This window comes from Microtus ochrogaster, unplaced genomic scaffold, assembly GCF_000317375.1.
Source record: "Microtus ochrogaster isolate Prairie Vole_2 unplaced genomic scaffold, MicOch1.0 UNK16, whole genome shotgun sequence".
NCBI lineage: Eukaryota > Metazoa > Chordata > Mammalia > Rodentia > Cricetidae > Microtus > Microtus ochrogaster.
In genome coordinates, this window is record NW_004949114.1 from 750,062 (window position 1) to 777,185 (window position 27,124).

Here is a 27,124-nt window from a genome sequence, read left to right on the forward strand (position 1 = left end):
CAGTGGCCCCTCAGTCTGCCCCAGCCATACAACTGTCACCCACATTCAGAGGGACTAGTTTGTACCTATGCTGTTTCCTTCCCTGTAGGGCTGGAGTTGGTGAGCTCCTATTAGCTCAGGTAAGCTGTTTCAGTGAGTGTACCCATCATGGTCTAGACTTTTGTTATTTGCAGATGATAGTAAACATAAGTGACCCCAAAACTCTACTAGGGAACTCCTACAGCTGACAAATACCTTCCGTATAGTAGCCCTCCTATATACTAATGATAAAGAAGCTGAGAAAGAAATCAGAGAAACATCACTGTTTACAATAGCCAAAAATAACATAAAATACCTTGGGGTAACACTAACCAAAGAAGTGAAAGACCATTCAGCAAGAACTTTGAAGTCTTTGAAGAAATTGAAGAAGATACCAGAAAATGGAAAGATCTCCCATGTTCTTGGTTAGGTAGGATCAACATAATAAAAATGGCAAACCTACCAAAAGCAACCTATAGATTCAATGCAGTCCTCATCAAAATCCCAACACAATTCTTCACAGACCTTGAAAGAACAATACACAACTTCATATGGAAAAACAAAAAACCCAGGATAGCCAAAGCAATCCTGTACAATAGAGTAATTTCTGGAAGAAGTTTGTGTTTTCGTTGTTTTATGTTTATGAGTGTGTTTGCACCATGAATGTGTAATGCCCTGAAAATCCAGAAGGCACCAGATCCACTGAAACTGGAGTTATAGGTGGTTGTGAGCCGCTGTGTGGTGCTGGGAACCAAATCCAGGCTCTCTGTAAGAGCAACAAGTGTTCTTACTGCTGAACCATTTTTCTAGACATAATGCAGTAAACTTATACATTTTATTATATATCTTTTTATTATATATCTCACCTCTGCAAAGTTAACTTATTTTTAAATTTAATTGTATTTTTCTACATTTATATGTATATTTCTTGAATCATATGAAAAGCCATTTAATAATTGGTGACACCTTCATTCCCATAAGTGAATGCTTGTAATTCTGCTGTCTGTTTTTTTTCCCTTAGAGTTTGATTTTTATTAGAATCTTCTAGTTTTTTTTTGTTGAAAGAAAAAAAAAGAAATTCCCTCCTCCCAGCCTCCCATTTTCTCCCCCTCCTCCCACTCTTCTCCTCCTGCCCCCACTCCTCTCCCCCTCCCTCTCCTGCTGTTTGTTTTTTAAAAAAATATTTATTATGTATATAATATTCTCGGTATTCTGTCTGCATGTATGCCTGCAGGCCAGAAGAGGGCACCAGATCTCATTACAGATGGTTGTGAGCCCCCATGTGGTTGCTAGGAACTGAACTCAGGACCTTCAGAGGGCAGGCAGTGCTCTTAATCACTGAGCCATCTTTCCAGCCCCTGCTGTCCGTTTTTATAACTATTTCTTTCAATGCTTTCCTTCCTCCTATGTTTTACTAGATTTTTTTTCTATGATTCACTCATTTTTCTTCAAATCCCTGTGTTGGAACCCTTTGGGTCAGGATCAAAGATGTGCTTATAAGAGAGGAACCTGAATTTGTTTCTGACATGGGAACACTTCTGAATACTTTTGCTGTTGTTGTGTTGAGACAGAGTATCGTGTAGCTCAGACTTGACTTCAAATTCACTATGAAGCTGGGGATGACTTTGAACTTCTGATCTGCCTGCCTCCACCTCCCAAATACTGCAATTAGAGATGTTCACCACTATACCCAGCCGAGAATCACTTTTAATCTCTACCTGAGATTATTCTGGTCATATAGGTAGTAAGAATCTGGGTGGTGCTGGGCGGTGGTGGCGTACGCCTTTAATCCCAGCACTCGGGAGGCAGAGGCAGGCGGATCTTTGTGAGTTCGAGACCAGCCTGGTCTACAAGAGCTAGTTCCAGGACAGGCTCCAAAGCCACAGAGAAACTCTGTCTCGAAAAACAAAAAAAAAAACAAAAACAAAAAAAGAATCTGGGTGGTAAATTCAGTCCTAAGGGCTATGTATGGTTATAATGTTTTGTAGAGATTTAGTTTTTCTCTCCAACTACGCTATAGAGTACATTCTCATGCTGTTTCCAATGGCCCTGTAAATTCATTTCCCATTATTCATTTACATAAGAATACAGCTCTGTAGGACTCAACCTTTTATGGGAGCCTTTTCTTGGACCACTCTTGGAATGATTCTTTGGCTCTATTTCCTATGCTGTGCATTCTAAATATTTATCTTGTTTAGTGAAGCCCTTCCATCAAAAGTCAGCTTCCTACTTCCAGAATTGCTGCTTTCTCATTTTTGACCTATGTGGGGTTCTGCCTTCCATACTAGTTCAGCCATACATTTGAAAAGATGTTTATAATTTTAATAAGATATTTGCATATTTCGGTTGGGAAGATCAAATAGGACAGTCTGTTGGAATTGAAATCATCCACACTTTTCTCCTAGTCTTTGGTGGATGAATGGCTAGAAAACTACAAGCAAGATGAAAATGCAGGATTCTTGGAGCTCGTTAATTTTTTCATCCGATCCTGTGGATGTAAAAGTGAGGAAACTCCCCTGTCTCTTCCTGATCCCTACCCTTTATGTTTAAAATTTTTCTTCTGTTTATGAGTATAGTTGAAATTATGTAAGTAAAGAAAGTAAGACAAGAGCTGCATTATTTAATTATAATTTTGGTGTGTAAGTATTAGAATTAATTTTATAGGGAACTATGTTGATTTTTGAGACACAACCTTTTGGTGGAAAAGAATCTTGCTTTGGCCATGATATAGGCACAGATTTGAAACTGGACTGTCATGCCCATGGAGGCTTTTTTTTGTTTTGTGTTTTTGAGCTAGGGTTTCACTGTGTATCCCAGACTGGTCTTGATCCTGAAGCAATCTTCCTGCCTCACTCAATCTTCTGAGTATTGGAATTACGGGCATGCACATGGCATCCAGTACATTTAGTCTTTGTATATGAGTCAATCTATTACTTGTTTCTATTTATTAACCATTTCACCTATATTTTTCCTCAGCCTCCAGAGTGCTGGATTTGCAGGTGTGCATAAAACACCTAGTGCCTTTTAGTCTTTGTAGATGAGATAGTCTATTATTCTTATTTCTCAGCCACTGTGTTTTCTATCTGATGCTGTGGGGCCCCCAAACTCCACATGCCAAGGTTTAGTTTATTGTATCAACTTGTTTTAAAATTTTTTATCATCTGGCCTAGTCTTGTTTTTGTTTTGTTTTGTTTTTCCTGTTTGCATAGTTCATTTTTATTTTTCAGAAGTTATTTCAAAGCACATGTACAAATGAATGGTGACAGGCTTATGACTAGGAAGGATTCAAGTTGCCTGATTGCTCCCTAAGCTCTTCTCAATATTTCCTCTAGTTCATCCTCAGATTTATCTGTGTCTTATTATTTTCTTTTTATGTCTCTTGTCTCAATTTCCAGGCATTGTAACTCCTGAGATGTTCAGGATGATGTCCAACTCAGAGATCATCCAGCACCTAACAGAACAGTTTAATGAGGTGAAAGAAGCTGATTGAAATGATCTTGTTCCTCTTATTCTGATTTCAAAACACAAGGCTTATTGCCCCTGGGAAATAACTTCTATAAGGAAGAGTTAAATCTTTTTTTTTTTTAAAATAAAAGGAACTTACAGAAATTAGCTGGCATGTCTCTGGGATTGAGTGATAATGTAAAGTGAAGTATATAGAGTTACATTTCATAAACCCTTTTTGTAGGACTCAGGGGACTATCCCCTGACAGCTCCAGGCCCATCCTGGAAGAAGTTCCAGGGAAGCTTCTGTGAGTTTGTGAAGACATTGGTCTATCAGTGCCAGTACAGCCTCCTCTATGATGGCTTTCCTATGGATGACCTTATTTCTCTACTCATTGGCCTCTCAGATTCCCAGGTCCGCGCCTTCCGTCATACTAGTACCCTGGCTGGTGAGAACTTGCACAACTCAGTGGGCTTTCCTGAGATTAATGAGGTGGAGGATGCTTTTATTCTATGTTTTGGGTTTTCTTTCTCACCTGCATCAATGTTATCCAGAACATGTTGCTTTTATCCTACAGCTCCTTCCTGCTTCCTACTAGTGGACATAGGAAAGGGGTAGACCACCATAATGATTCCCAGTTTTCAAATCTTCTCAGAGCATACCCCTGGCAATAGATTGGTGCATAAAAGGTCAGAAAAGTTGCATGGGAGGGACACTCCAGGATAGGAAACCTTAGGACTTGAGGGTCGCCCTGCTTTTTATTGTCTTTATCCTTCCCCCTTTGCTTTTGCACTCATGCTCTGTCCTCTGGTTTGAACAATGGCTTCCTTGTTTCCTCTGACTCAAAGCCATGAAGCTAATGACTTCTCTAGTAAGAGTTGCACTCCAATTGAGTCTGCACAAAGAGAACAATCAGCGTCAGTATGAAGCTGAACGAAACAAGGGTCCAGAGCAGAGAGCACTGGAGCGACTGGAGAGTCTGCTGGAGAAACAAAAAGAGGTGAGGAAGGTTCCTGGCCCCACCCCACCCTTTCTTCCAGCTTTTATCTTCTACAGCTGAGACCTTATCAGGCTCCGTTACTTCTCTCAGTAAACACAGGCCTCTAGCAGCCTTTCAGATAAAGAATAGGGACTGGCAACAGTTTTCCTCGAATATATCCCATCTAAAGTCATTGTGTGTTCTTGTTTCTGGGACGTAGGCTCACAGGTATTTAATTTGAAGAAACGTTAGTTTTCTGTATTTCACTTTCATTCAGTTTCCATTGGTTTGCAAGCATTATCAGCAGTGTTTAAATGCCAAGTAAAACTTGAATTTCATCTTAAATGTGCAGTGCAGGTTATCGTAGGGTGCTGAGAAACAACAAATGACACAGGAGGCCAAATTATTGGGAAATGAAAAGAGCACATACCTTCCAGCCACCCCTGAAAATAAATTTTGTTCTGATAGTTGTTGCTATGGAGGGCCTTATGTAACTTCTAAAACTTTCTTTTCTTTAAAAAGAATAATCCTACTGGGAGGATTATTCCTAACTAAACTAAAAGTTTATTATTCCTAACTAAACTAAAAGTTTCCTTTTCTTTAAAAAGAACAATCCTACTGGGAGGAATTGGGAGAAGGGAAAGAATATGACCAAAATGTATTGTATGAAAAGTATTAAAAAATTAAAAATAATTACAAGGCTAATTCTACCTTCTAATCAATTTAAATGAGATAATCATCTAATTGGCTACCTAGTTAAGTACCTACCACAGTAAGTTTTGTTTTGTTTTCCTTGTGGTAGACTTTTCATCACTCTGACAGATACCTGAGAGAAATAGTTCAAAGAGGAAAGGTTTTATCCTGGCTCAGAGTTTGAGAGGTTTCAGTCAATGTTCAGGTGGTTCCATGACTTTGTGCCTGTGGTGAGGCTGACTATTAGAGCCTAGAGGTTATGATGGGGCTGGGCCACTCACCTCACATTAGAAGCAGAGAGGGGAGGGAAGGGACTGGGGATAAGCTCTTTCCTTCAAAGACATGACCCCAGTGACCTACATCCTCCAACTAAGCCCTACCTCCTCATAAGTCCATTTAGCTATGGGACTCATCTGTGGGTTAATCCATTGGGATCCAGTCACCTCTTAAAAGTCTATCAGCAGACAGCCAAGCTTTTATATATGTGTGTGTTTGTGTTTGTGTGTGTGTGTGTATACACTAATCTTTTGAGGAGGCATTTTTTAAACTATAATACTTTTGGCATATATAAGCCCTGGGAAAATCTTTTAGACTGATTAAATTTCAAGTAGCAGTGTTTTAGTCAAACACTGCTGCTATACCTGTCTTCTACTCCTTGCTAGTATCTGACTCTTCTCCACCTTGAGGTTGGTAGGACATATCATGTCTGACTGTTTCTATTGATGATTTTCCCAATCCTCATAAAAAACAGTTGCTTCTCTGCTATGCTAAAAGAGAAGGAAATTATTATTATTGTGTGCGTCTGTCTCTCTTCCTTGTTCTCTTTTTCTGTGGCGCTGAGAATTGAATCCAAGGTCTTATATCTCCTAGGTAGGCACTGTCACTGAGCTGTATGAGCCTGAGAAGCAAACTTGGTGTAACTTCATTCTCATTTGCTGTTTTTCATTGTCAGCATGATATTAAAGGCCTACTACATATACTAGTAGATCTGTCTAGGATTTAAAATTGTATGTGATAGACCCACGTTAGATCGGCAGACCCACATTATATGACCTTTTCTGTAGTTTCAGTTTTCCACAGTCAACAAAGGTTCAAAAATCTCCAAAGTAGTTGGCCATAATGGCATATACCTTTAATCCTAGCACTCAGGAGGCAGAGGCAGAAGGAGCTCACTGAGCTTCAGGTCAGCCAGGCCTGTCTCAAAAGCAAAAAGAACCCCAAAGTGTACAATATGACTATTTTGAGAGAAAAGAGTGGTAGGGAATGAGAAAGAGAGACACCAAAGCTCACATAACATTATTCCAACATTATTTTTGTTACTCTGTAATTTACAAGTGGTTTCTCATAGGTGTACATATACACACATAAATACATAATACAGTTTGAACATCCTTAATCTAAACATTTCTAAACATAATCTAAACATAAATTCTGAAATGCTCCATAAAGCTTTTTAAGCATCAATATGACATGCAGAAATTCTTTTCATTTTGGAGTTTATTTCAGATTTGGATTTGGAAATTGTGTTTCCAATGAGTAAGGTCTATGTAAATATTCCAAAATCTAAAAACTGTAAAAGCTAGAACACTGCTGATCCCAAGAATTTTATAGAAAGATGTTTCAACCTATGTGGATGTTATTTGATACTTTCTGTAGTTTAAGCATTGCTTGAGAGTCTTGGTGTGCATTCTCTATGAAAAGGGAGCTGCACAAGTGTGAGTCTTTTCTTATTTTCTGGACTATTCATCAGTTGTCATTCTCCCACTTAAGTCTCCTTACCATACTGTTTTCTTCTGTCCATTTGTGAGTGTATATCAACCCTTTAGTCCACTTCTCTGTAATATACTTTCATTTTTCTTTACAGTATTTCCTTACTTTCCTGATTTTTCACTGATTGGGACAGTATTTTAGCTCCATTTTGTCAAAACTTCTCTCCAAACAAGTGTATCTTGTCACCAGTGGTCTTGTCTCAATTTCTGTTTTACAGACTTCTGTAAAATTTGGTACTGATGATCTTAGAAATGTGAAAAACTTAAGACATTATAGAACACAAATGTAATGAATACCATATGCATAGAGTATTCTATAAACAATATTTCATTATATTAGCTTATTTGTTTTGATAGTTTATAGTAAATTATGAACATAATAGTTCTTCGGCCCTAAAGGTTGAAGTATACCCTCTTAAATAAAACATGTTTTTGTTGCCCATTACCATTTTTTTCTCATGCGTTCTAATTAATCCAGACTTAAAATATCCCATCCAGGATTTAAGTAAAGATATTTGATGGTGGTGTTTCTGGAGCCTATTTTAATATTCTCTTCCTTTGTGATAGGCTACATAAACATGTAGCCTAGGCTGACCTCAAACTTCTCTTCAGGTTTCCTCCTACTAGGATTAGAGGTATGCACTAACACCTGGCTTCCTCTTTTAATTGTTGCACAGACTGTCTGCTTCCTCAGATTTTCCCTAATATATCAGTGTAGTGAAGAAATGGGATTAGTTGTTTCAGAGATGTTTTCTCCTTTTATCTAGTTCATCTAGTCCAGGGTTTCTCAGTAGTGGTGGCATTATTGACACTGGGAGACTGTCCTGGCCTTGTATGTTGTTTAGCACTGTTTCCTTCCCTCTGTCAATCAGAATCCAGTAGTACTTTGATACCCAGCCCAGTCATGACAACCAAAACTTTTAAAAAATATATATTAATTTAAAAATACTCTTGTTTTTTGAGACTTTTGTATAGTGCATTCTGATCATATTTACCTCTCCCCAATTCCTCCACCCAACTCCTCTATACATCCAACTTTGTGTCCTCCTTATTTTTTCATTCATTAAGTCCAGTTTATGTGTGTCTGTATCTATATGATATGAGTACAAAGGTGTCCAGAAGAGGATGTAGGATCCTTTGGAGCTGGAATTACAGGTAATTTTGAGCAATCTGATATGGGTGCTGGGAACTTGAACTTGGGTGCTCTGGAAAAGCAGTATGTATTCTTTTTTTTTCCAGTATGTATTCCTAACCGTTGAATCATCTCTCCAGTCCCCAGGGACATCATCATCATTATTATTATTATTATTATTATTATTATTATTATTATTATTATTATTATTATATATCAAACACAAAGCAACTTTTGAGGCATTGGACTTCACTGCTTCTTCTGTAACTAGGAGGGAATATAGAATACCTGATGGTTCATACTCTGTCCTTCAATAATAGGAACTGGGTAGATGTTGGATTTTCTATAACTGTGATGTTATATTGTTGAGGTACAAGAGGGATAGACTGACCTTGTTCCTTCCTCCAGTTCCAAGAGAATCAAGAAGAGATAGAGGGGATGATGAATGCTATCTTCAGAGGTATTTTTGTCCATCGGTACAGGTGAGTCAGTTACAGGCTCTTACTGAAACTGCTGTCCTTGGTGGTAGCATGGGGAATGACAAGACCCTTTCCAGTGTTGAGTTATTTAGTTAGTTCCAGGATATTGCAGCTGGAGTGGAAACTGACAGATACGATGAATTAGCTAAGATCTGGTTTATTCCTATCTGCAAAGGATTTTGTGAGTTCTGGTAAGGAAATTCCGAAATCAAGATAATCACTGAGTATTTTCTTCCTCTTGACCTTGCCCAAGTCCTGGCCCTGTCTCTGTCTTTCTGGAGTTGGAGACTTGAGCACACAAGGGCAGAGACCTGAAAGGTTCCTATACTGAGGCATGTCTGGCTCAGCAAGCCTTTTCTTTGCCTAACCTGTGATTTCACTATGCTGAGGCTACGGGAGATTCATAGTGTTTGAAGAACTGATAGCATTAAATTTTACCTGTTTTAGAATTAGAGTATTTGTAGTAGTGTCTCACGTTTGTCTAGATTTCAACTTCTGATTCTCCAGAACTTTAATAATTTCTTGAAATAAAATTGAAAAAACAGTGCATTTTAGTCAACACTTAAGTGAACTTTCAGAATTGGCTTTTAAAGGAGTATAGAGATATAGTTGTACAAGGTTAAACTATCTCAAATGCTGGTTATAGAAAGAAGCATTTAATTTCACATATTTCATGTGTTTACGTTGGAATGAGGAAGTGAAAGGCCTAGTACCTGTGTTTTGTCACAAACATAACTTCGAGAGTGCTATGTGGTAGGCCAAAAGGTAACTTTTGAGATAAGGTAATATGTCAGTTTGTCTCTTTGTCTAGGGATGTCCTTCCTGAGATCCGTGCTATCTGCATCGAGGAGATTGGGTATTGGATGCAAAGCTACAGCACCTCCTTTCTTAATGACAGCTACCTAAAATACATTGGCTGGACCCTGCATGATAAGGTCAGGTTAAGTCAGCCTCCCCGTTACCCTCTTCTAACCTGTCCTGAGACATTTCACTTTTTCTTAGTCTGCCATTCAAACATTTCAAATAGTGAGATCATTTCACAGTGATCTCCCAATCAAGGCATTGAACCTTGAGATTACTGCAGTGCTGAGGAGGGTAGGATAATGCAGAAAGGAGAAAAGCATTCACGAGTCAGAATACCTTTGAAACCTTATATGTCATGGAGGAAGGAAGTATTCCCTATGAAATAGCAAATTGGTTATGGTAGCACAAATGCCAGAGTGCCAGTCAAGGGGATTCTTTTTACTGTGGTTGTCTAGTGCTTCTATGAGCCTTTTCTGTTTTCAGTGAGACGTCAACTCTTTACTGTTTCTTATATCCAAGAGTCCTCAGTGTAGAGATCACTCATGCCCAGAATGAAGAATAGTGAAGGGGCACATGGGGGCTCTGTAGGGATCCTTGGTCAGTCATGTTTCCTTTTTTCTGTCTCCTTCCTCAACAGCACAAGGAAGTCCGCCTAAAGTGTGTGAAGGCTCTGGAAGGGCTGTACAGCAACCAGGAGCTGAGCACACGCATGGAGCTCTTTACCAACCGTTTTAAGGTAAGATGGGGACAACATTCCCAGGTTTGGCTCTGTGATGTGGTTCCCATTTCCTCACCCCAGGTCTTTCACCAGTTTCTCTTGCAAGCTGATAGCTATTCTGAATAGAGTTCCTGCTCCTTTTGTGTTAGGAGTTTCAAATAGAGATTGTGATGTTTCGGAATGGGTGAGAGAGATTGGATAATGTTCTTTGCACAGGACCGGATGGTTTCCATGGTCATGGACAAAGAGTGTGAAGTGGCAGTGGAGGCCATCAGGTTGCTGACCCTTATACTGAAGTGAGTTGTGGGAAGTGGGGAGGCAGCCTCACAGACTTGCCTTTGTAGCCTCAAACAAGCCCCTCCAGGGCTCTGTCCCTGACCTATCATAATCAGCCTTCCTTGTGTGCAAAATGGAAGACAGAGGACTTCCTGAGTTGTAGGATAGAAGGGTACTTCCCTATCTTTAACTCTTCTTCTCTTCACTTAAACATTTTCTATGAGTCATGTCCTTGTACGTATTGCCTTGTTTTGTTCCACCCTTGGCTGTACGAGAGAACTTTCTCACACACACTGTTTCTCCTTTTCTCTTGAAGGAACATGGAGGGAGTACTGACCAATGCAGACTGTGAGAAAATCTACTCCATTGTGTACATTTCTAACCGTGCTATGGCCTCTTCTGCAGGGGAGTTTGTGTACTGGAAGTGAGTGGTGTGTGTTTGTCATACTACCCTCTGCCTGCCTTCCTCTCCCCCCCCCCACCTCTCTGCTCTACCTAGGGACTTAATCAAAATTATTGAAGTCTGTCTTGTCCCTTTCCTCTTTTAGACCTATAGAATTTCCTTGTCTCTCCACTTGTCCATTTGTCCTTACTTCCTCCCATGCTAAATTCTTTCCATATCTATCCTACCAGGATCTTCTATCCTGAGTGTGAGGCAAAAGCAGTGGGTGGCAGGGAGCGACGCCGGAGTTCACAAGCCCAGAGGACTTTCATCCACCTTCTACTGGCCTTCTTTATGGAGAGTGAGGTAATGTAGTAAGGGGATGTTATGCCTAAGATCTATAAGCAGACAAGTTAGGCAGTGGGTAGGAGGGTCCTGCTTACCAATAGCCACTTGTTGGAACAATTTGATGTGCTGTCAGTGGATAACTTACTAGGAACTTTTTTTCACAGCATCACAACCATGCTGCTTACTTGGTAGATAGCTTATGGGACTGTGCACAGTCTTATCTGAAGGACTGGGAGAGTCTGACAAGCCTGCTACTGCGGAAGGACCAGAGTGCGTGCCACATGGTAGCTGGGGGTTGGGTATCTTGAATTTTCTAGTGTGAAACTGAGAGGTTTGGGGTTTTGTTTTATTTTTGCCTGACTTGGAAAAAGCAACAGAGGTGTCCTGGGGAGGGAATATGGAGATGGAGAATGGCTAATCTGTGGTTTTATTTTTGATCCTCTTTCTATCACAGATCTGGGTGATATGCAAGAGAGAATGCTGATAGAAATCCTTGTGTCCAGTGCTCGGCAAGCTGCAGAGGGTCACCCACCAGTGGGGCGCATCACAGGGAAGAAGGTAGGCATGAGTGGTGGGTTGTAACTGGTCAGTAATATTGGAGCCAGATGGCTATTCGTCTTCTTTACTTCTACTTTCTGGGTTAGGGCCCAGGCCCTCCTTCTTTCCCTCTAAGAATCCCATCTCCAGATTAAAAAAAAAATATCTGAAGGGATATACTGAGTTTTTCCTCCTCAGATGGAAAGTTCATGGAACAGAAGTGTGTACAGATATACTTATCCTCTGTACCCAGTGTTTCTTCACAATTTCCCACTTCCAATTACTAATATCAGGGTCTGACTGCCAAAGAACGCAAACTTCAAGCTTATGACAAGATGAAGCTGGCTGAGCACCTCATCCCCGTCTTACCCCAGCTCCTGGCCAAGGTAAGAGAGCCTCTCATACAGTTTGGGGTATAAGTGGGTGAGGGACCGACCCCAAGGTAGGATGGGGGAAGGATTTGCCCCTTGTTCCTTAATTAACAAGACACACTCTCTACTACAGTTTTCAGCAGATGCAGAGAATGTTGCTCCCCTGCTCCAACTGCTTAGTTACTTTGACCTCAGCATTTATTGCACTCAGCGCTTGGAGAAGGTGAGGAGGCAGCTCATTTCCTAGACCTTTCTACTTCCCTGCTTAAGTTAAGGGTTCTTCCAGTGGTTGGTTGGTTTGTTTATGTAAGGTTCAGGAAGAATCTTATTGGTCTACATATATACATACATACATACATACATACATACATACATACATACATACACACACACACACACACACACACACACACACACACACACACATCTTATCCCTAAACATCACTCCTTTCATCCTCCTGTGTCACTCTTCAGCCTATATTCCACCCTATCTTGTCTCTCTTTTAGCACTTGGAGCTGCTTCTGCAACAACTCCAGGAGGTGGTGGTGAAGCATGTGGAGCCTGAGGTGCTTGAGGCTGCAGCACGTGGCCTCTATCTGCTGTGTAAGCCAGAGTTCACCTTCTTCAGCAGAGTGGACTTTGCCCGAAGCCAGCTAGTGGATCTTCTTACAGATAGATTCCAGCAGGAGCTTGATGACCTAATGCAGGTGGTGCTAAATTTAAAATATTGATGGTTAATAATGCCTTTTACAGTTGTAGATGGGGGGGGAGACTTCTCCCCTTTTTTGTTTTATAAGGACCTCTTTGAGATATTGGTGATGTCTTTTGATAATCGCTTGACCCTGAGGGTTGTATGGGATCCCAGTGATATGGGATGTATTCCATCTCTTGAAATTTTTTTTAATGTTTTACTTATAAAACATTAAAAAATGCATGGCATCCCAGGGAGGGTAAGAAAGGGCCAGGATTAATGATGAGGTTTTGAGAAACTTTGTTGTGAGTGTCTTTGTTCCTTAGTCATCCTTCCTAGATGAGGATGAGGTGTACAGTCTGACAGCCACTCTGAAGCGTCTCTCTGCGTTTTACAAGTGAGCATCTCTCCTGCCCCCTTCCCTTTCTTCTAGTGTTGATTGCCTTGGATGTGTCCCAATATAACCTTCCCTTCTGTCTCCTTACAGTGCTCATGACTTGACTCGCTGGGATATCTCTGAACCATGTTCTCGACTCCTCCAGAAAGCTGTGGACACAGGAGAAGTTCCTCACCAGGCAGGTGATGGGCTGGACACACAGAGGCAGGGCAGATGACTCTCAGAACCTGTGTCCTGGAGGCCACTTTGCCTAGGCGGTCCCAGTCTTAGGTGTGCAGTGCTCTAGGGAGGAAGGTCGGGCAGGTTATCATTTCTGTTCTTCTCTGAGGTGGACTGGGGGCTTCAGTGCCTGGAAATGGCCTTTCTCTTGGGGTTCCTGGGAACCAAGGAGAATGTTGAGGAATTCTAGGAGACTGAATAAACCAGAAAGATGGGACATTTCTGTCTAGGCTAGAAGCCTCTAGACATTGCCCAAAATAATCCTTTTACCATCAGAAAGGAATTCTGTTTCCTGGGTCTGTCTTTTCTTTTTGGGATGAGGTTTGTTACTGTTTTGTTTCTTTGAGACAGGGTATCTCTGGGTAGCCTTGTTTGTTGTAGAATCTGCTTTGTTGACCAGGGTGGCCTCAGACTCAGAGAGATCCTCCTGACCCTGCCTTCTGAGTGTTAGGATTAAAGGCGTGCACCACCTCACTCCAGCTTCTCTCTTCTTACTGGTTATGCTGTTGACACTCCTCACTCTTGCTCTCTAGCCACCTGATCTAACATTTCGTGTTACAGGTGGTTTTGCCAGCCTTGAGTCTTGTATATTTTTCCATTCTATGGATGGTAACCCACATTTCAGAGTCTACTTCCCAAGTGAGTGTGGGTTTGGGGAGGAGAGTGGGAATGGAGGAGCCTGAGCCTTCATTCCTCTGTAAATTAATCTGCTCTTTTTACAGAAGCAGCTGATGAGTTTGAAGAAAAGAATGGTAGCCTTCTGTGAACTTTGCCAGAGCTGCCTCTCAGATGTAGACCCAGAGATTCAGGAGCAGGTGAGCATGTGTGTCCTGCAGTTTGAGGAGACTGTTCTCCACAGAAATGAGCTATGCAACTATAGTCTTTGTAAATATTCTGGTTTTTGTAATCATTCTTTCTTTTTTTCTCTCCCCAACAGGCTTTTGTCTTACTGAGTGACTTGCTTCTCATCTTCAGCCCTCAGATGATTGCAGGGGGACGGAATTTCCTTAGGCCCCTTGTCTTTTTTCCAGAAACTACTCTCCAGTCGGAACTAGCCAGTTTCCTCATGGATCACGTCTTCCTCCAGCCTGGAGAACTGGGCAGTGGTACAAGAACTCTAGGCCCAGAGCTCAGGAAGGGTTTGGGGCTGAGCCTGGCGACAGTATCTTGGGTGAGAAGCCTAAATCTGTGGTTGGTTTTATTTTTGCTGCACAGGTCAGTCCCAAGAGGATCATGTCCAGATAGAGCTCCTGCACCAGCGGCGCCGTCTGCTTGCCGGGTTTTGCAAACTGCTGCTCTATGGGGTACTAGAGCTAGACGCAGCCTCAGACGTTTTCAAACACTATAGCAAGGTAATCACGTCCCCGACATGAAAGAGAGGGACCAAGTTGAACCTTGCAGCATCTAAGGAAGGAAATCAGTCAGCGGTTGAGGACAGTCTGAGAGTATCAGGCTTAAAAGAGAAGTAGGAGAGAACAGCAGTAGAAGTTCAGGAAAAAGGACAAAGAAAAGAGATATGGGGTGAATACTTACATAGAAAAAGCTATTGACTGGGAAATAACTTATTTTTCCAATTAAGAAATCTGTTTTCCTGCTTTAAACCAAATCTACAGGATGGGTATTAGAGAAAGAAAACAGTGGGGAAAGTCAGACCTCACAAGATAACCTATGTGTATAACTAGCTCCATTTCCTCAACCTGCCATTGTATCCCTCTCTGTCTACTGAACATCAGACATGCCAGGTACTAAGGGCAAAGCAATGAGCAGCACAGAAGCTCTCGTTCCTCAGAACTCTAGACTGGTAGGAGGGATGTGTGGGAACTAGTGTTGTCTCAGGGTCGGTACTGGTGCTCCACTCCTTTTCTCCCGTCATTGGGTTCAACCAGTTTCTGCCCTTAGTTTTTTTTCCCCCATTAAGTTTGGTTCCTTTTGGACACTGCACTATTAGAGAAGAGGTTTCATCTCTGAGTTATTTATGCTCATATTACTGTTTTCCTACTTATGGCGTTTTGGGAAGCAATTGTGATTACGGATGTGAATGAAGAAACCAAAGAGATTTTTTTTCCTGTAGTTAATGTTACCTTCTTTACCTCCTCTCCCTTAGTTCTATGAAGACTATGGTGACATTATTAAGGAAACATTAACTCGAGCAAGACAAATTGACCGATGTCAGTGCTCTCGGATCCTGCTCCTGAGCCTAAAGCAGGTGATCTTTTCTGGACACTTCACAAATGTGGCATGCTCTTCCTAGATTCTCACCTCATTGTCCGGCCCCAGCATCCTAGGGATGATCCTGCAAGATATTTAAGGACAGAAACTTTCTTTACTCATTTCTTGTGACAGGTTCTTCACGTGTCATAGACCCTGTCTTACTCATTGCTTTATTGCTGTGCAGAGAAACCATGACCAAGGCAACTCTTATAAAGTATTTTTAATTGGGGCCTTGCTTGCAGTTTCAGAGGTTTTAGTCCTTTATCATCTTGGCAGGGAGCATGGTGGCATGCAGGCAGTCGCTGGAGCAGTAGCTAAAAGCTACATTCTGATTCTTAGGGCAGAAAAAGAGTAACACTGGGCTTGGCTTGGCCTTTGAAACCTTAGAGCCCACCCTAGTGATACACTTTCTCCAGCAAGGCCACACCTATGAATCCTTTTAATCAGTCTAATCCTCTAGCAAGGCCACACGACCTATTTTTTCTAATCCCTGGTGACTAAGCATTCAAATATATGAGCCCCTGAGGGCGGTTCTTATTTAAATTACCAGAAACCCTAATCTAACTCACCAGTCAGTTTCCTCCTTTCCCAAGCTCCATAGAAATCAGTTATTAACACCAATTCTAAAGTGATAGGGAATTTTCAAAAACAATTATTGTTTATTTTTATGTAAGTAGGTGTTTTACCTGTGTGATTGTCTGTACATCATGTGCCTGTGGAGCCAGAAGAGGGAGTCAGATTCCCTGGGACTGGAATTATAGATGGTTGCAGGCCACCATGTGGGTGCTAAGAATTGAATCCAGGTGCTCTGAAGAGCAGCAAATGCTCTCAGCCACTGAGCCAGCTCTCCGGCCTCTAGGGAATTCTTGATTACTTTTTAGTCTGTTTTCTTACAACCTCCTTTATTTATTACAGACTTTTAATTTTTAAAAATTTATTTATTTTATGTGTGTTGCTGTGGTGGGAGGGAAACAGTTTTCAATGTGGAGATCAGAGGAAAATGTGGAAATTAGTTCTCTGCTTCTACCATGTGGATTCTGGGGATTGAATTCAGGTTGTCAACCTTGGTAGCAAGCACCTTTACCTGCTGAGAGATGACATTTTTACTCATCACCGCAGAGGTAGAATGCTGAGGGTGGTGCTCAGTGGTAAAGTACTTACCCGTCAAGTGTAAGGCTGAGTTTGATCCTCAGGAGCATATTTTAAAAACCCTCACCACAGAGCAGGGCTGATCGGGTGTGGATATATCTAGGGAGGAAAGTTAGCCTTGTGGAGTCTTGAGTAGAGAAGAGAGTGTTTTTCTAGAACTCCTTGTCACCTTTTTCTTTTTTTTTAATTTATTTATTTATTAAGGATTTCTGCCTCCTCCCCACCACCGCCTCCCATTTCCCTCCCCCTCCCCCGATCAAGTCTCTCTCCCTCATCTGCTTGAAGAGCAATCAGGGTTCCCTGACCTGTGGGAAGTCCAAGGACCGCCCACCTCCATCCAGGTTTAGTAAGTTGAGCATCCAAACTGCCTAGGCTCCCCCAAAGCCAGTATGTGCAGTAGGATCAAAAACCCATTGCCATTGTTCTTGAGTTCTCAGTAGTCCTCATTGTCTGCTATGTAAGTCCGGTTTTATCCCATGCTAAACGTGCCTTGTCTCCTGAACACAGCTGTACACAGAACTGATGCAGGAGCAGGGGCCCCAGGGCCTGACAGAACTGCCTGCCTTCATCGAGATGAGGGACCTGGCCCGGAGATTTGCCTTGAGCTTTGGACCCCAGCAGCTTCACAACCGAGACCTTGTGGTCATGCTGCACAAGTGAGGAAGTGCTGGTTGGAGGCTGGGCACTGGGAGGGCAGGTGATCATGTCTTGGTGGGGAGAGTAACCATGTGCAGAAGCAGCAGGCAGGCTGGTGGTGAGTGTGGCCTGGGCAGCAAAGATGTGGTGATGGCATACTTGGTTAGGATGTTCCAGACTCAACGCTGAAATAATTCTACCCAATCAAGGGAAGGCATCAAGTTCTCATTGTCTGAGCTTCCTCCTGCTGACTCTTCTCGTGAGCCGCCAAATCTTGCATTCCTGGAGCTCCTTTCAGAGTTCTCCCCCCGCCTCTTCCATCAGGACAAGCAGTTATTGTAAGTTAGTGGTTGAGTAGAGATGTGGATTTACAGAAGAGTCTGGGCAGGGCTAAGTTCATTTATTCTCTGTACCTCCCTTCTTAGACTATCCTACCTGGAAAAGTGTCTTCAGCGTGTTTCCAAGGCACGTAGCCATTCCTGGGGTCCAGTTACCACCTACTACCACTCCCTCAACCCTGTAGAAAACACAGCAGAGGCCAGCCCTCAGGGACCCTCCCACTCCAAGAAGAAGCGTGTTGAAGGTAAGGGTCAGGGTTGGGTAGGTAGGCATCAGTGTGTACTGCACTACATTCTACTTGCCTTTGCCTAAACAAGAGATAGGTTTTAGTCTCCTTCAAACTTTTACTTTGTTGAAGATTTCATCAGGCACCAACTGTCATTCATTTTCTTTATCCATTTATCTAGCCAACTTAAAATAGCAAAGTTGGAAAAATGACATGGAAACTAATGATAAGCCAAAGATTGAACCAAGCAGTCTTTTTAGGATGTACTCCCTTGGCAGCAAACAATACACTGAGTTCTCAAGTAACTTTCAGATCACCACTTGTCTTAACATTTACCTAATGCCTTTAATTTGCTTTTTTAAAAGATTGTCTTAAGTAATATTCTAATAAATTTGATATGATAATGTGCATTTGCTATCATGCACTTTAAAATGTAAGTTTAAAACTTATCAGTTTTAATGAAATGTAATTTACATACTATAAAAGTAAGACCATCTTTTTTTGTTTTGTTTTGTTTTGTTTTTGCTTGTTTGTTTTTCGAGACAGGGTTTCCCTGTGTAACAGCCCTAGCTGTCCCGGAACTAGCTCTTGTAGATCAGGCTGGCCTCGAATTCACAGGGATTCACCTGCCTCAGCCTCCCGAGTGCTGTGATTAAAGGCATGCGCCACCACGGCCCGGCTAGGCCATCTTTTTAAAGTGTGCACTCTGGTGACTTTTATGTTACCTTAAGTTTTGTGTGTGTGTGTGTGTGTGTGTGTGTGTGTGTGTGTGTGTGTGTGTGTGTGTATGTGCATGAGCACAGGTACCTGTGAACTGAACTTGGATCTTTTTTTTTTTCCCTGAGACAGGGTTTCTCTGTGTTGGCCTGGCTGTCCTAGAACTCACTTTGTAGACCAGGCTGGCCTTGAACTCACAGAGATATACCTCTCTCTACCTCCTGAGTGCTGGAATTTAAAATTGTGTTGTCTTTTTATTATTGAGTTGTTGAGGGTTCTTTACACATTCTAGATAGATCTTTATTAGGTAAAGAGATACAAGAATGTTCTCAAATCTGTGGATTACCTTTTTATGCTGTTAATATTCCCTTTTTTGGCATTCTTTTTATTTTATTTTATTTTGAAAAGGGTTACTCTGTGTAGCCCTGGCTGTCCTGGAACTCTTTTTAGACCAGGCTGGCCTCTAACTCACAGAGATCTGCCTGCCTCTGCCTCCTGAGTGCTGGGATTAAAGGCATGCCCAGCATTGTTGATATTCTTTTTTTTAAGATTTATTTATTTATTATGTGTACAGTATTCTCAGTATTCTGTCTGCATGTATTCTCAGTATTCTTCTGCAGGCCAGAAGAGGGCACCAGATCTCATTGTAATGAGATCTCATCTGTAGATGGTTGTGAGCTACCATTTGGTTGATGGGAATTGAACTCAGGACCTTTGGAAGAGCAGGAAGTGCTCTTAACCACTGAGCCATCTCTCCAGCCCCATTGTTGATATTCTTAATTAGGATGAATTCTACCTTACCTATTTTTTTAAATTTTTATTTTTTTAAAAACAATCTTTTCTCATTTTACATACCAATTTCAGTCCCTTTTCCCTCTCCTCCTTCCACCCCCCTTTCCATCCACCCTATCCCCCATCCACTCCTTAGAGAGGTTAAGGGTTCCCAAGGGGAGTCAACAAAGTCTGACACATCACTTGGAGTCAGGACCAAGGCCCTCCCCCTATATCTAGGCCGAGCAAGGTGTCCCTCTAAAGAGAATGGGTTTCAAAAAGTCAGTTCAAGCACCAGGGATAAATTCTGGTCCCACTGCCACTGACACCACAGACTGCCCAAGCCTCACAACTGTTACCCACATTCAGAGGGCCTAGTTTGGGCCTATGCAGGTTTTCCCACTGTCAATCCAGAGTCAGTGAGCTCCCACTAGCTTAGGCCAGCTGTTTCTGTGGGTATCCCCATCATGATCATGACCCCTTTGCTCATATTATCACTCCTCCCTCCCTTTGATTGGACTCTGGGAACTTGGCCCAATGTTAGCTGTTGATTTCTGTATCTGATTCCATCAGTTAGTTGCTGGATGAAGTTTCTATGATGACAATTAAGGTAGTCATTAATCTGATTACAAGGGGAGGCCAGTTTCAGGGACCCTCTCCACTATTGCTTAATACCTTACATATTTTTATTTTTAACGTGTACTTTTTGTATGTAATGCCTAACTGACTAATTGTTGACTAATCCAAGTTCACAGAGATTTACTTAAGGCTACAGTCCCTGCTGTCTATAGTCCTTCATATAGATTAATGGTGGCGACTTGGGTTTTTGTTTTGTTTTGTTTTGTTTTTTTGGTTTTTCGAGACAGGGCTTCTCTGTGGTTTTGGAGCCTGTCCTGGAACTAGCTCTTGTAGACCAGGCTGGTCTCGAACTCACAGAGATCCGCCTGCCTCTGCCTCCCGAGTGCTGGGATTAAAGGCGTGCGCCACCACTGCCCGGCGGGTTTTTGTTTTCTGTGTACATACATGGTTGCAACGGAGGAAGAGAGTCAATAGAGTGCTCATCCCTGGCAAATGGTGATAGACATTTGACTAATGTTTTAAAATCACATCACCACTTGGGTTTTCTCGGGGAAGGAGAACCTCTGGTGTGGACACCTCAGTTGGTGGCATCGTTCTTCTTTACCCTCTGTAGAAAGTACTGGGCCTCCCTGGTAAGATGACATTAGCATTATCATCCTTTTGCCTTCTGTCTTAAGAAAACCCTGTCTCCCTGGCCGTGTTCAAGCCTCTGGTTCCAAAATGATTACCATTAATTTAGAATGAATAGGACTTTAGAATTCATGGCCTAACTGCTTAATTTTAGGGAGTCAGTCATCTCCCACATTCATCATCAAATGTTTATGCCCTCTGTGAAATAAATATTTTTCTCTTTCTGCCTTGTTTTCTAGATAGATAGTATTTGCTAGGATAGAAGCTAAACATAATGATACATCATAACTCACACACAGGTACATTGTTATATATGGCTCTGCTTATTGAGGTGGAATAAAATAAGGCTACATAGATTTTTCATTTCTTTTTTTTTTTTTAGTTTATTTCAAGACAGGGTTTCTCTGTAGCTTTGGAGCCTGTCCTGGAACTAGCTTTGTAGACCAGGCTAGCCTCGAACTCACAGAGATCCATTGCCTCTGCCTCCTGAGTGCTGGGATTAAAGGCGTGCACCACCACCGCCTGGCGATTTTTCAATTTCTTTTCTGCTTAACTTTCCATTAAGAAATTCTGGACAGGTTTTGTAAAAGTAACCCATGGCAGGTTCCTGATCTGTTTGATATGTATATCTATTTTGTAGGCTCTTGTAGGCCTCAGAGAGAAGAGCTCTCATCCCAAGAAGAAAGCCTTCAACTGAGCAGTAGCTACCCAAAACCTACCCTCACCTCCACGGCAATAAAGAGAAGACAGTCCCTGAGGCCAGTGGGCAAGAGGCAAAAAGCTAGACCAGGACCAGGACCAGAGCTGATCTCCAGGTGAGGCCAGGGAAACCTTGGTGTTTCTGTTCTTTCCCCCACAGCACACTAGATCTTTGTGTGCTTTTCCATTGTTTTTATAGATGCAAAATGTCTCTTCCACACTCCATGCTATTCTCTACTCTTTTTATCCTTTGTTTTTTCTCAAACTCTGTCACCGACCCTGCTTTATTCTCAACAGTCAGCAACTCTCAGGCACCCAGAGGTTGAAGATGTCGAGTGCACAGTATTTCCAGATTCAGTGTGATCCTTCAGGCTCTGGTTTGGGCAAACAACTGACCCGGTTAGGTTCCCCCTTTCCATGTTGATTTATTCACTCTGACTTCTCATCTTAACCAGTGCTCCCTGGGTTGTCTTGGTTCCAAAACATTCCTCACATGTCTCTAGTGTGTAAAGGGTGGCTCTCCTCAGAAGCAGGAGTGGGAACTAGAGTCCTAATTCCTGCTCCACCGCTGCCAGTCCCTCTTTCTCTGTGCCTGTGAAACACTGAGGGGGCCTGGCCTGGAAAGACCATCTAAAAACCAGTACTCTTTGCTACTACCATAGACTCAGCCTTATGGAAGAGGATGAGGAAGAAGAGCTAGGACTTCTGGATGGATCATGTGAAGAATGGCAAGGTGGAGACAAGGTGTGGACCCAACAGTCCCCTTTTCCAGCACTAGAGGCTGAGATGCTTGTTGTCAGTCAATGATGCCCTTGTTTCTGAAACTGCTGAAGGTTATTTTAAAGAATCATAGAGGGAAGGAGGAAAGGTTGCAGACTTAGTTTATACTTTACTTTTCTTAAATAAGGAGCCCAGGAATGACCAGAGTTGGTCATTCACACTTATAATATCAGCACTTGGGAGACTGAGGCAAGAGGATTACTGTGAGTTTAAGGCTACCCGGAGCTACAAAGTGGCTTCTAGGCCCAGCTTTGAAAACTGAAAGGAATAGAAATTAGAAATGCAAAGGCCAGCAAGATAGTTTAGCAGATAAAGTACCTCCTACTAAGCCTAAAGGCTTGAGTTCAGTTCTCAGAACCCACGTGGTAGAAGGAGAAAAATTTCTTCCAAAACTTGCCCTGTGACTGGACTGTGGTGGCGCACACCTTTAATCCCAGCACTTGGGATGCAGAGGCAGGCGGATCTCTGTGAGTTCAAGGCCAGCCTGGTCTACAAGAGCTAGTTTCAGGACAGGCTCCAAAAACTACAGAGAAACCCTGTCTTGAAAAACCAAAAAAAAAAAAATCCTTGCCCTGTGACCTATGCACAGTGCACACACTTACACATACACATGTACATGCACACATGCAAATAAATAAATGTTTTAAAAAAGAAAAAGACTTGGAATAGCACATTTCTTCACAGTTTCCAGATAAGTATTGTTGCCACTGAATTTCCCAGTAATTGGAAGAATTGACTAGAACCAGAGACACATCCCTCAGTTCACCCCAGCCACACCCTTCTTTCCTGACAAGGCTGCCTGACCCTGTCCTTCCACTTTCCCCTTTTTCTTTCCTGACTACCTGGTTTCTTTCTTTCTTTCTTTCTTTCTTTCTTTCTTTCTTTCTTTCTTTCTTTTCTTTTCTTTCATAAACTGATTGGCCCATTAGCTCAGGCTTCTTATTAACTCTTACATTAACCCATTATTCTTGTCTGTGCTAGCCACATGGCTCAGTACCTTTTTCAGTGAGGCAGTCACATCTTACTTCTTTTGTGACTGGGCCAGGACTGCAGACTAGGACTTCCTTCTTCCCAGAATTCTCCTGTTCTCATTGACTTGCCTTTACTTCCTGTCTGGTTGTCCCACCTATACTTCCTGCCTGGCTACTGGCCAATCAGTGTTTATTTAAACTATAATTGACAGAATACAGACCATGGTCCCATACCATTTCCCATTTAAAAAAAAAACCCCAAGAAATCTGAATCTAATATCCTTTGTTTAGCTTTTCTCCTGATTATTATCCATAGTCCATTTTTTGGGGGGATGTGGGTATAGTTTTCCAGGCTATTTCCTGCTTGTTGGGGGCACTGATAATCTTATGGGGACCTAAAGAAAATTTAGAATTATGATCAAGTCCTGACTGGAGTATCCTGTGAGTCTTGATCATATTAGGCAGCAGTCTTGAATCTGTTCTGGATGTAGAACTCAGACATCTGGGCCATCTGTTCCTACTGGAGATTTCTCAGGTAGTCTTCCTTGATCAAACCTGATTTTTCTTAACTCAGAATGAATCCACAGCCTCTCATTTCCTGTGGAAACAAAAGCAAAACCTCTTCTCCAAAGTGACATATCTTTTGTCTTCAATTTTGAAGTCAAGGGATTTTTCAAAATACCTATCTTGGATTAATTTAGCAGCATTTATAAACAAATATCTTCTGGCAGCTTTCCTCAGCATTCAAACAATTCAAAGAGAACATAATAACATACAGTATCCAGACTCCCTGTGTATTTTTCATCTTTACATGACTTTATTTTAACCTCTATTTCTTTTATTTTTACTTTTAATTTTTGGCTTTTTGAAACAGGTTCTCTGTGTATCTTTGGCTGTCCTGGAACTCCCTCTGTAGACCAGGCTGTTCTTGAACTCATAGAGATCCCGCCTGCCTCTGCCTCCCAAGTGCTGGGATTAAAGGTGTATGCTATCACCTTGAATTCACAGAGGTCTGTCTACCTCTGCTTCTCAGGTGTTGGGATTAAAGGTGTGTGCCACCACACCCAACTACTCTTTTTTTTTCTCCCAAGCCTACATATATTTTTAAAAACAGTAAACCATTTAGAGGTTTTTTTTATTTTGTCTTTGAGTCTATCTTTACCGTATCTCTCTTTTTTTGACATGAGTCTTTAATTTGCTAAGCAATATGGGTAGGATTAAAGCCGTGGCTTTGATGGCTGGATCCAGCCCATTCCTTGGCCAGCAGTGGTACTGGCTGTAGCCATGTTTATTGCCACAACTCTACGGTGTTTCAAGGTCCCTGCCACCACAAAAAAGCATGTCTACCTGGTTTCTTTGGTGGATGATCTGACCTAGTAAGCAAAACAGAGAGCTTGAAGTGAGGTCAACTGAATGTGAGTCCTTAGTTTCATATCAAGTTATCTGTTGCTTGTCTCAGTCTCATTTCTCCATCCTTACAATGGAGTATTTATACATAGTGTAGAGTACAAAGCCTTGCCTCATAAACTGCAAAGGTCTGTGCCTTAGCTCAGAGAAGTATGGATTCTAGGTTTATAAATAGTGGACATTTATTCCTTCAGCTCTGAAAGCTAGAAGTCTTGAGTTCTGGTAAGCACAGATGGGTTCTGGTAAGGACTCAGTGCTAGTTGCAGGCTGTTTCATGAAAGCAAGAGCAAACACTGGCCTCTTGTAAAGGCACTAACATAGTTTTAAGGGCTCCATGCTCTCACAAAAACATATTCCAAAGGTCACCTCTTACTTCTATGGGCCCCAAAAGTTAAGATTTCAACATACATATCAAGTAGGCCTTACAGGAGGTAGAGGGGAGGAGAGCCCCCCTTAGATAGCCAATCCACACTAAGCTAATACTGTGTGCTATTATTTTATTGTCTTCTCTGTGGAGGGGAGAGAATGGAGACTTTGTTCTCAGAGGAAAATCTAAACAACACCTTCATATCTCTGTTCAAATAACACAGCTAGAATGCTAGGACAATTCTATTCTCTAGCTTCATAGCTGAATGCATGGGAAGGATTCAACCAACAGGCCAAGAGAAGGGTCGGTTCTATGATTTTCCCTTGAGACTTCAGAAGGAACTGTGTTTCTGTTGGTGGGTAGAATTTAGAACAACCTTTCTAACTTTTGGCTCTGTTTGTTCTAGCTACTTCGTAGCCCTTCTTCTCCCAGTGAGCATGGGCTGGACCTATTAGATACTACAGAGCTGAATGTGGAGGTGAGCATTCCAGAGCTAGTGTGTGTGTCCTTGGAAATGATGGTGCTCAGCTGTCTGTTCATCTAATAGATGGAAAGATCAGAACCTGTGGGCTCCTTTATGTGGTCTTTGGGAACTCTCATGGGGAACTAGAGCAGCAGCCTTCTGTTTAATATTTGGTCTCTTCTCATGACTCCATGTTTTCCATTCTCCTTTTCATTTCAGGATTTCTGATGGAACTTTGGCCCCCTCCCCTTCTCCACTTCCCACTTTAAGATCATGAGGAGCAAGAAGGAAGGAGTAAAATGAAGCATTCCTTTGGGCCCCAGCCAAGTACTTTAAAAGAAAGAGAAATGTCCTTGTATTTCAAACCTCCATTTCTTTCTGAATTTGGTGCCTGTATAGAGAAGCCATGAGTCCTGTCATCTTAATGCACCAGAGTGCTATGCTTCTTTCTGCCTGTTTGCAGGGTTAGAGTTGGATAAGGGACTTCACCTCAGCACTGGAGTTTTTTTTTTTAAACATTTGGTTTTCTATGTGGTACTTCTTCCCTGAGACTCTGCCAGGCGTAGGTACAAGCTCTCAATAAACATGTTCAAATTAGCTGTTTCCAGGTATGACTTGAGATTGTAATGCTGATGGATATTAGTTTTTTTGGCTTCCGGACACTGTGGCCCCCTATTTAAGTGCCTTCATACCCTCAGATATTTTGTGTATAGGTCCTCAAGGATGGATGGATCAGTCAGTGAAATAAGTGGGACAGATGGCTGAAGAGAGTTTAGCTGTCTCTGAGTAGTTACACTAAATGTGATAGTGTAGGCCAAAGTGAGAGAAGATGGCACTGATAGGCAAGTGAGGTAGAGACCTCTCTCTTGCAATGTGTTCCACCCACCTAGCCCAGAGTGCATGGACTGGTGGGTGTCACCCAGTGGCTCTTTTCAGGTAGTTTCTTACCCTTATCCCAAAGATGTAGTTTTCATACTCAAGATAGCTGAGAAAACAAAGATACAGAAATTACCAAATCTAAGAACTGGAGAAAAGTGACTATCTTTCCCTAGCCAGGTCCTACAAGTCCTCTTGCACTGTTCTCTAACATGTATCTCTGGTTAGTTCTCTACTGTCTCTCTCACCCAACTGCCACAAAATTGCCTCAGGAGACCTGACTTCTGGAAACTGCCCTTTTTAATTCTTCCTCTGCCTCCTGCAGCAGCATTGGACCTCTGTACTATCACCAGATAGGAAGTCACAAACATGAAGACAACTGGGGTGACTTTCTGATGTCACTATTTTTTCATGTGACTTAAGGAGCTCTTCACCCTTTCTGTGGAGATATGATTCAAGTTCTTTTCTCGCCCCTTATTATGGGTCCCTTCTGAGCACCACCATCCAGACAGTGGTTGTGTGGAAAGAAGTCTTCCAAGTGATCAGGCCACCCAGTTCAAACCATTTCTTGCAAGACCTTTCTGGTCTTGCCCCACTTCCTCTTTCCTTCCAGGTAAAAGAGGAAGTTGGAGTGTGAGTCTCTTTAGAAGGCAGCTTCATGCATTAGATTCAGGGATCCAAGGAATCTGTAAACAGTTGGAACACTGAGGTGAAAATATACAAAAAAATATGAGGTAAAAGAATAAAGGAGGGGAAAGATCCCTGAGGTATTTAAATACCAGCTAAGTTAAAGATACTTCAGAAATGAAAAGAGAAACTTGGAGAATTTGTAAATGTGGACAGCAAGATAGCAATGTGATAGGTTGATCCCTGGCCTCAGAATCTGCAGATGGGTTAGACCTTTCACCCCTTAGATCCCAATATATTAATGCAGCGTTGGGAGACTGGGTCATCTTCCCTTTGAATATGGGCTCTCTCTCAGGGTTTCTTATTGCTGTAAAGCAATAGAGGAGAGGAAAGGGTTTATTTTACTTAGACTTACTA

General features: G+C 42.0%; 1 protein-coding gene across 1 annotated transcript in view; it reads left to right on the forward strand.

The window, feature by feature from the left end:
* Stag3 (stromal antigen 3) overlaps window positions 1–25,648 on the forward strand; it is a 31,032-nt gene extending 5,384 nt beyond the window's left edge. Inside the window, exons 4-33 of the mRNA XM_026789302.1 lie at window positions 2,424–2,520; window positions 3,414–3,490; window positions 3,707–3,911; window positions 4,312–4,463; window positions 8,445–8,518; window positions 9,327–9,450; window positions 9,957–10,055; window positions 10,254–10,333; window positions 10,630–10,737; window positions 10,947–11,061; window positions 11,208–11,313; window positions 11,498–11,601; window positions 11,874–11,966; window positions 12,085–12,174; window positions 12,459–12,659; window positions 12,970–13,040; window positions 13,131–13,218; window positions 13,821–13,898; window positions 13,982–14,074; window positions 14,197–14,365; window positions 14,475–14,611; window positions 15,364–15,465; window positions 17,127–17,275; window positions 17,465–17,593; window positions 17,681–17,838; window positions 21,158–21,332; window positions 21,514–21,615; window positions 21,879–21,960; window positions 25,148–25,219; window positions 25,424–25,648. Of these exons, the coding sequence (XP_026645103.1) occupies window positions 2,424–2,520; window positions 3,414–3,490; window positions 3,707–3,911; window positions 4,312–4,463; window positions 8,445–8,518; window positions 9,327–9,450; window positions 9,957–10,055; window positions 10,254–10,333; window positions 10,630–10,737; window positions 10,947–11,061; window positions 11,208–11,313; window positions 11,498–11,601; window positions 11,874–11,966; window positions 12,085–12,174; window positions 12,459–12,659; window positions 12,970–13,040; window positions 13,131–13,218; window positions 13,821–13,898; window positions 13,982–14,074; window positions 14,197–14,365; window positions 14,475–14,611; window positions 15,364–15,465; window positions 17,127–17,275; window positions 17,465–17,593; window positions 17,681–17,838; window positions 21,158–21,332; window positions 21,514–21,615; window positions 21,879–21,960; window positions 25,148–25,219; window positions 25,424–25,432 (3,339 nt within the window). The 3' untranslated portion in view covers window positions 25,433–25,648. The remainder of the gene's footprint in view (window positions 1–2,423; window positions 2,521–3,413; window positions 3,491–3,706; window positions 3,912–4,311; window positions 4,464–8,444; window positions 8,519–9,326; window positions 9,451–9,956; window positions 10,056–10,253; window positions 10,334–10,629; window positions 10,738–10,946; window positions 11,062–11,207; window positions 11,314–11,497; window positions 11,602–11,873; window positions 11,967–12,084; window positions 12,175–12,458; window positions 12,660–12,969; window positions 13,041–13,130; window positions 13,219–13,820; window positions 13,899–13,981; window positions 14,075–14,196; window positions 14,366–14,474; window positions 14,612–15,363; window positions 15,466–17,126; window positions 17,276–17,464; window positions 17,594–17,680; window positions 17,839–21,157; window positions 21,333–21,513; window positions 21,616–21,878; window positions 21,961–25,147; window positions 25,220–25,423) is intronic.
* Window positions 25,649–27,124: the final 1,476 nt, after the last annotated feature.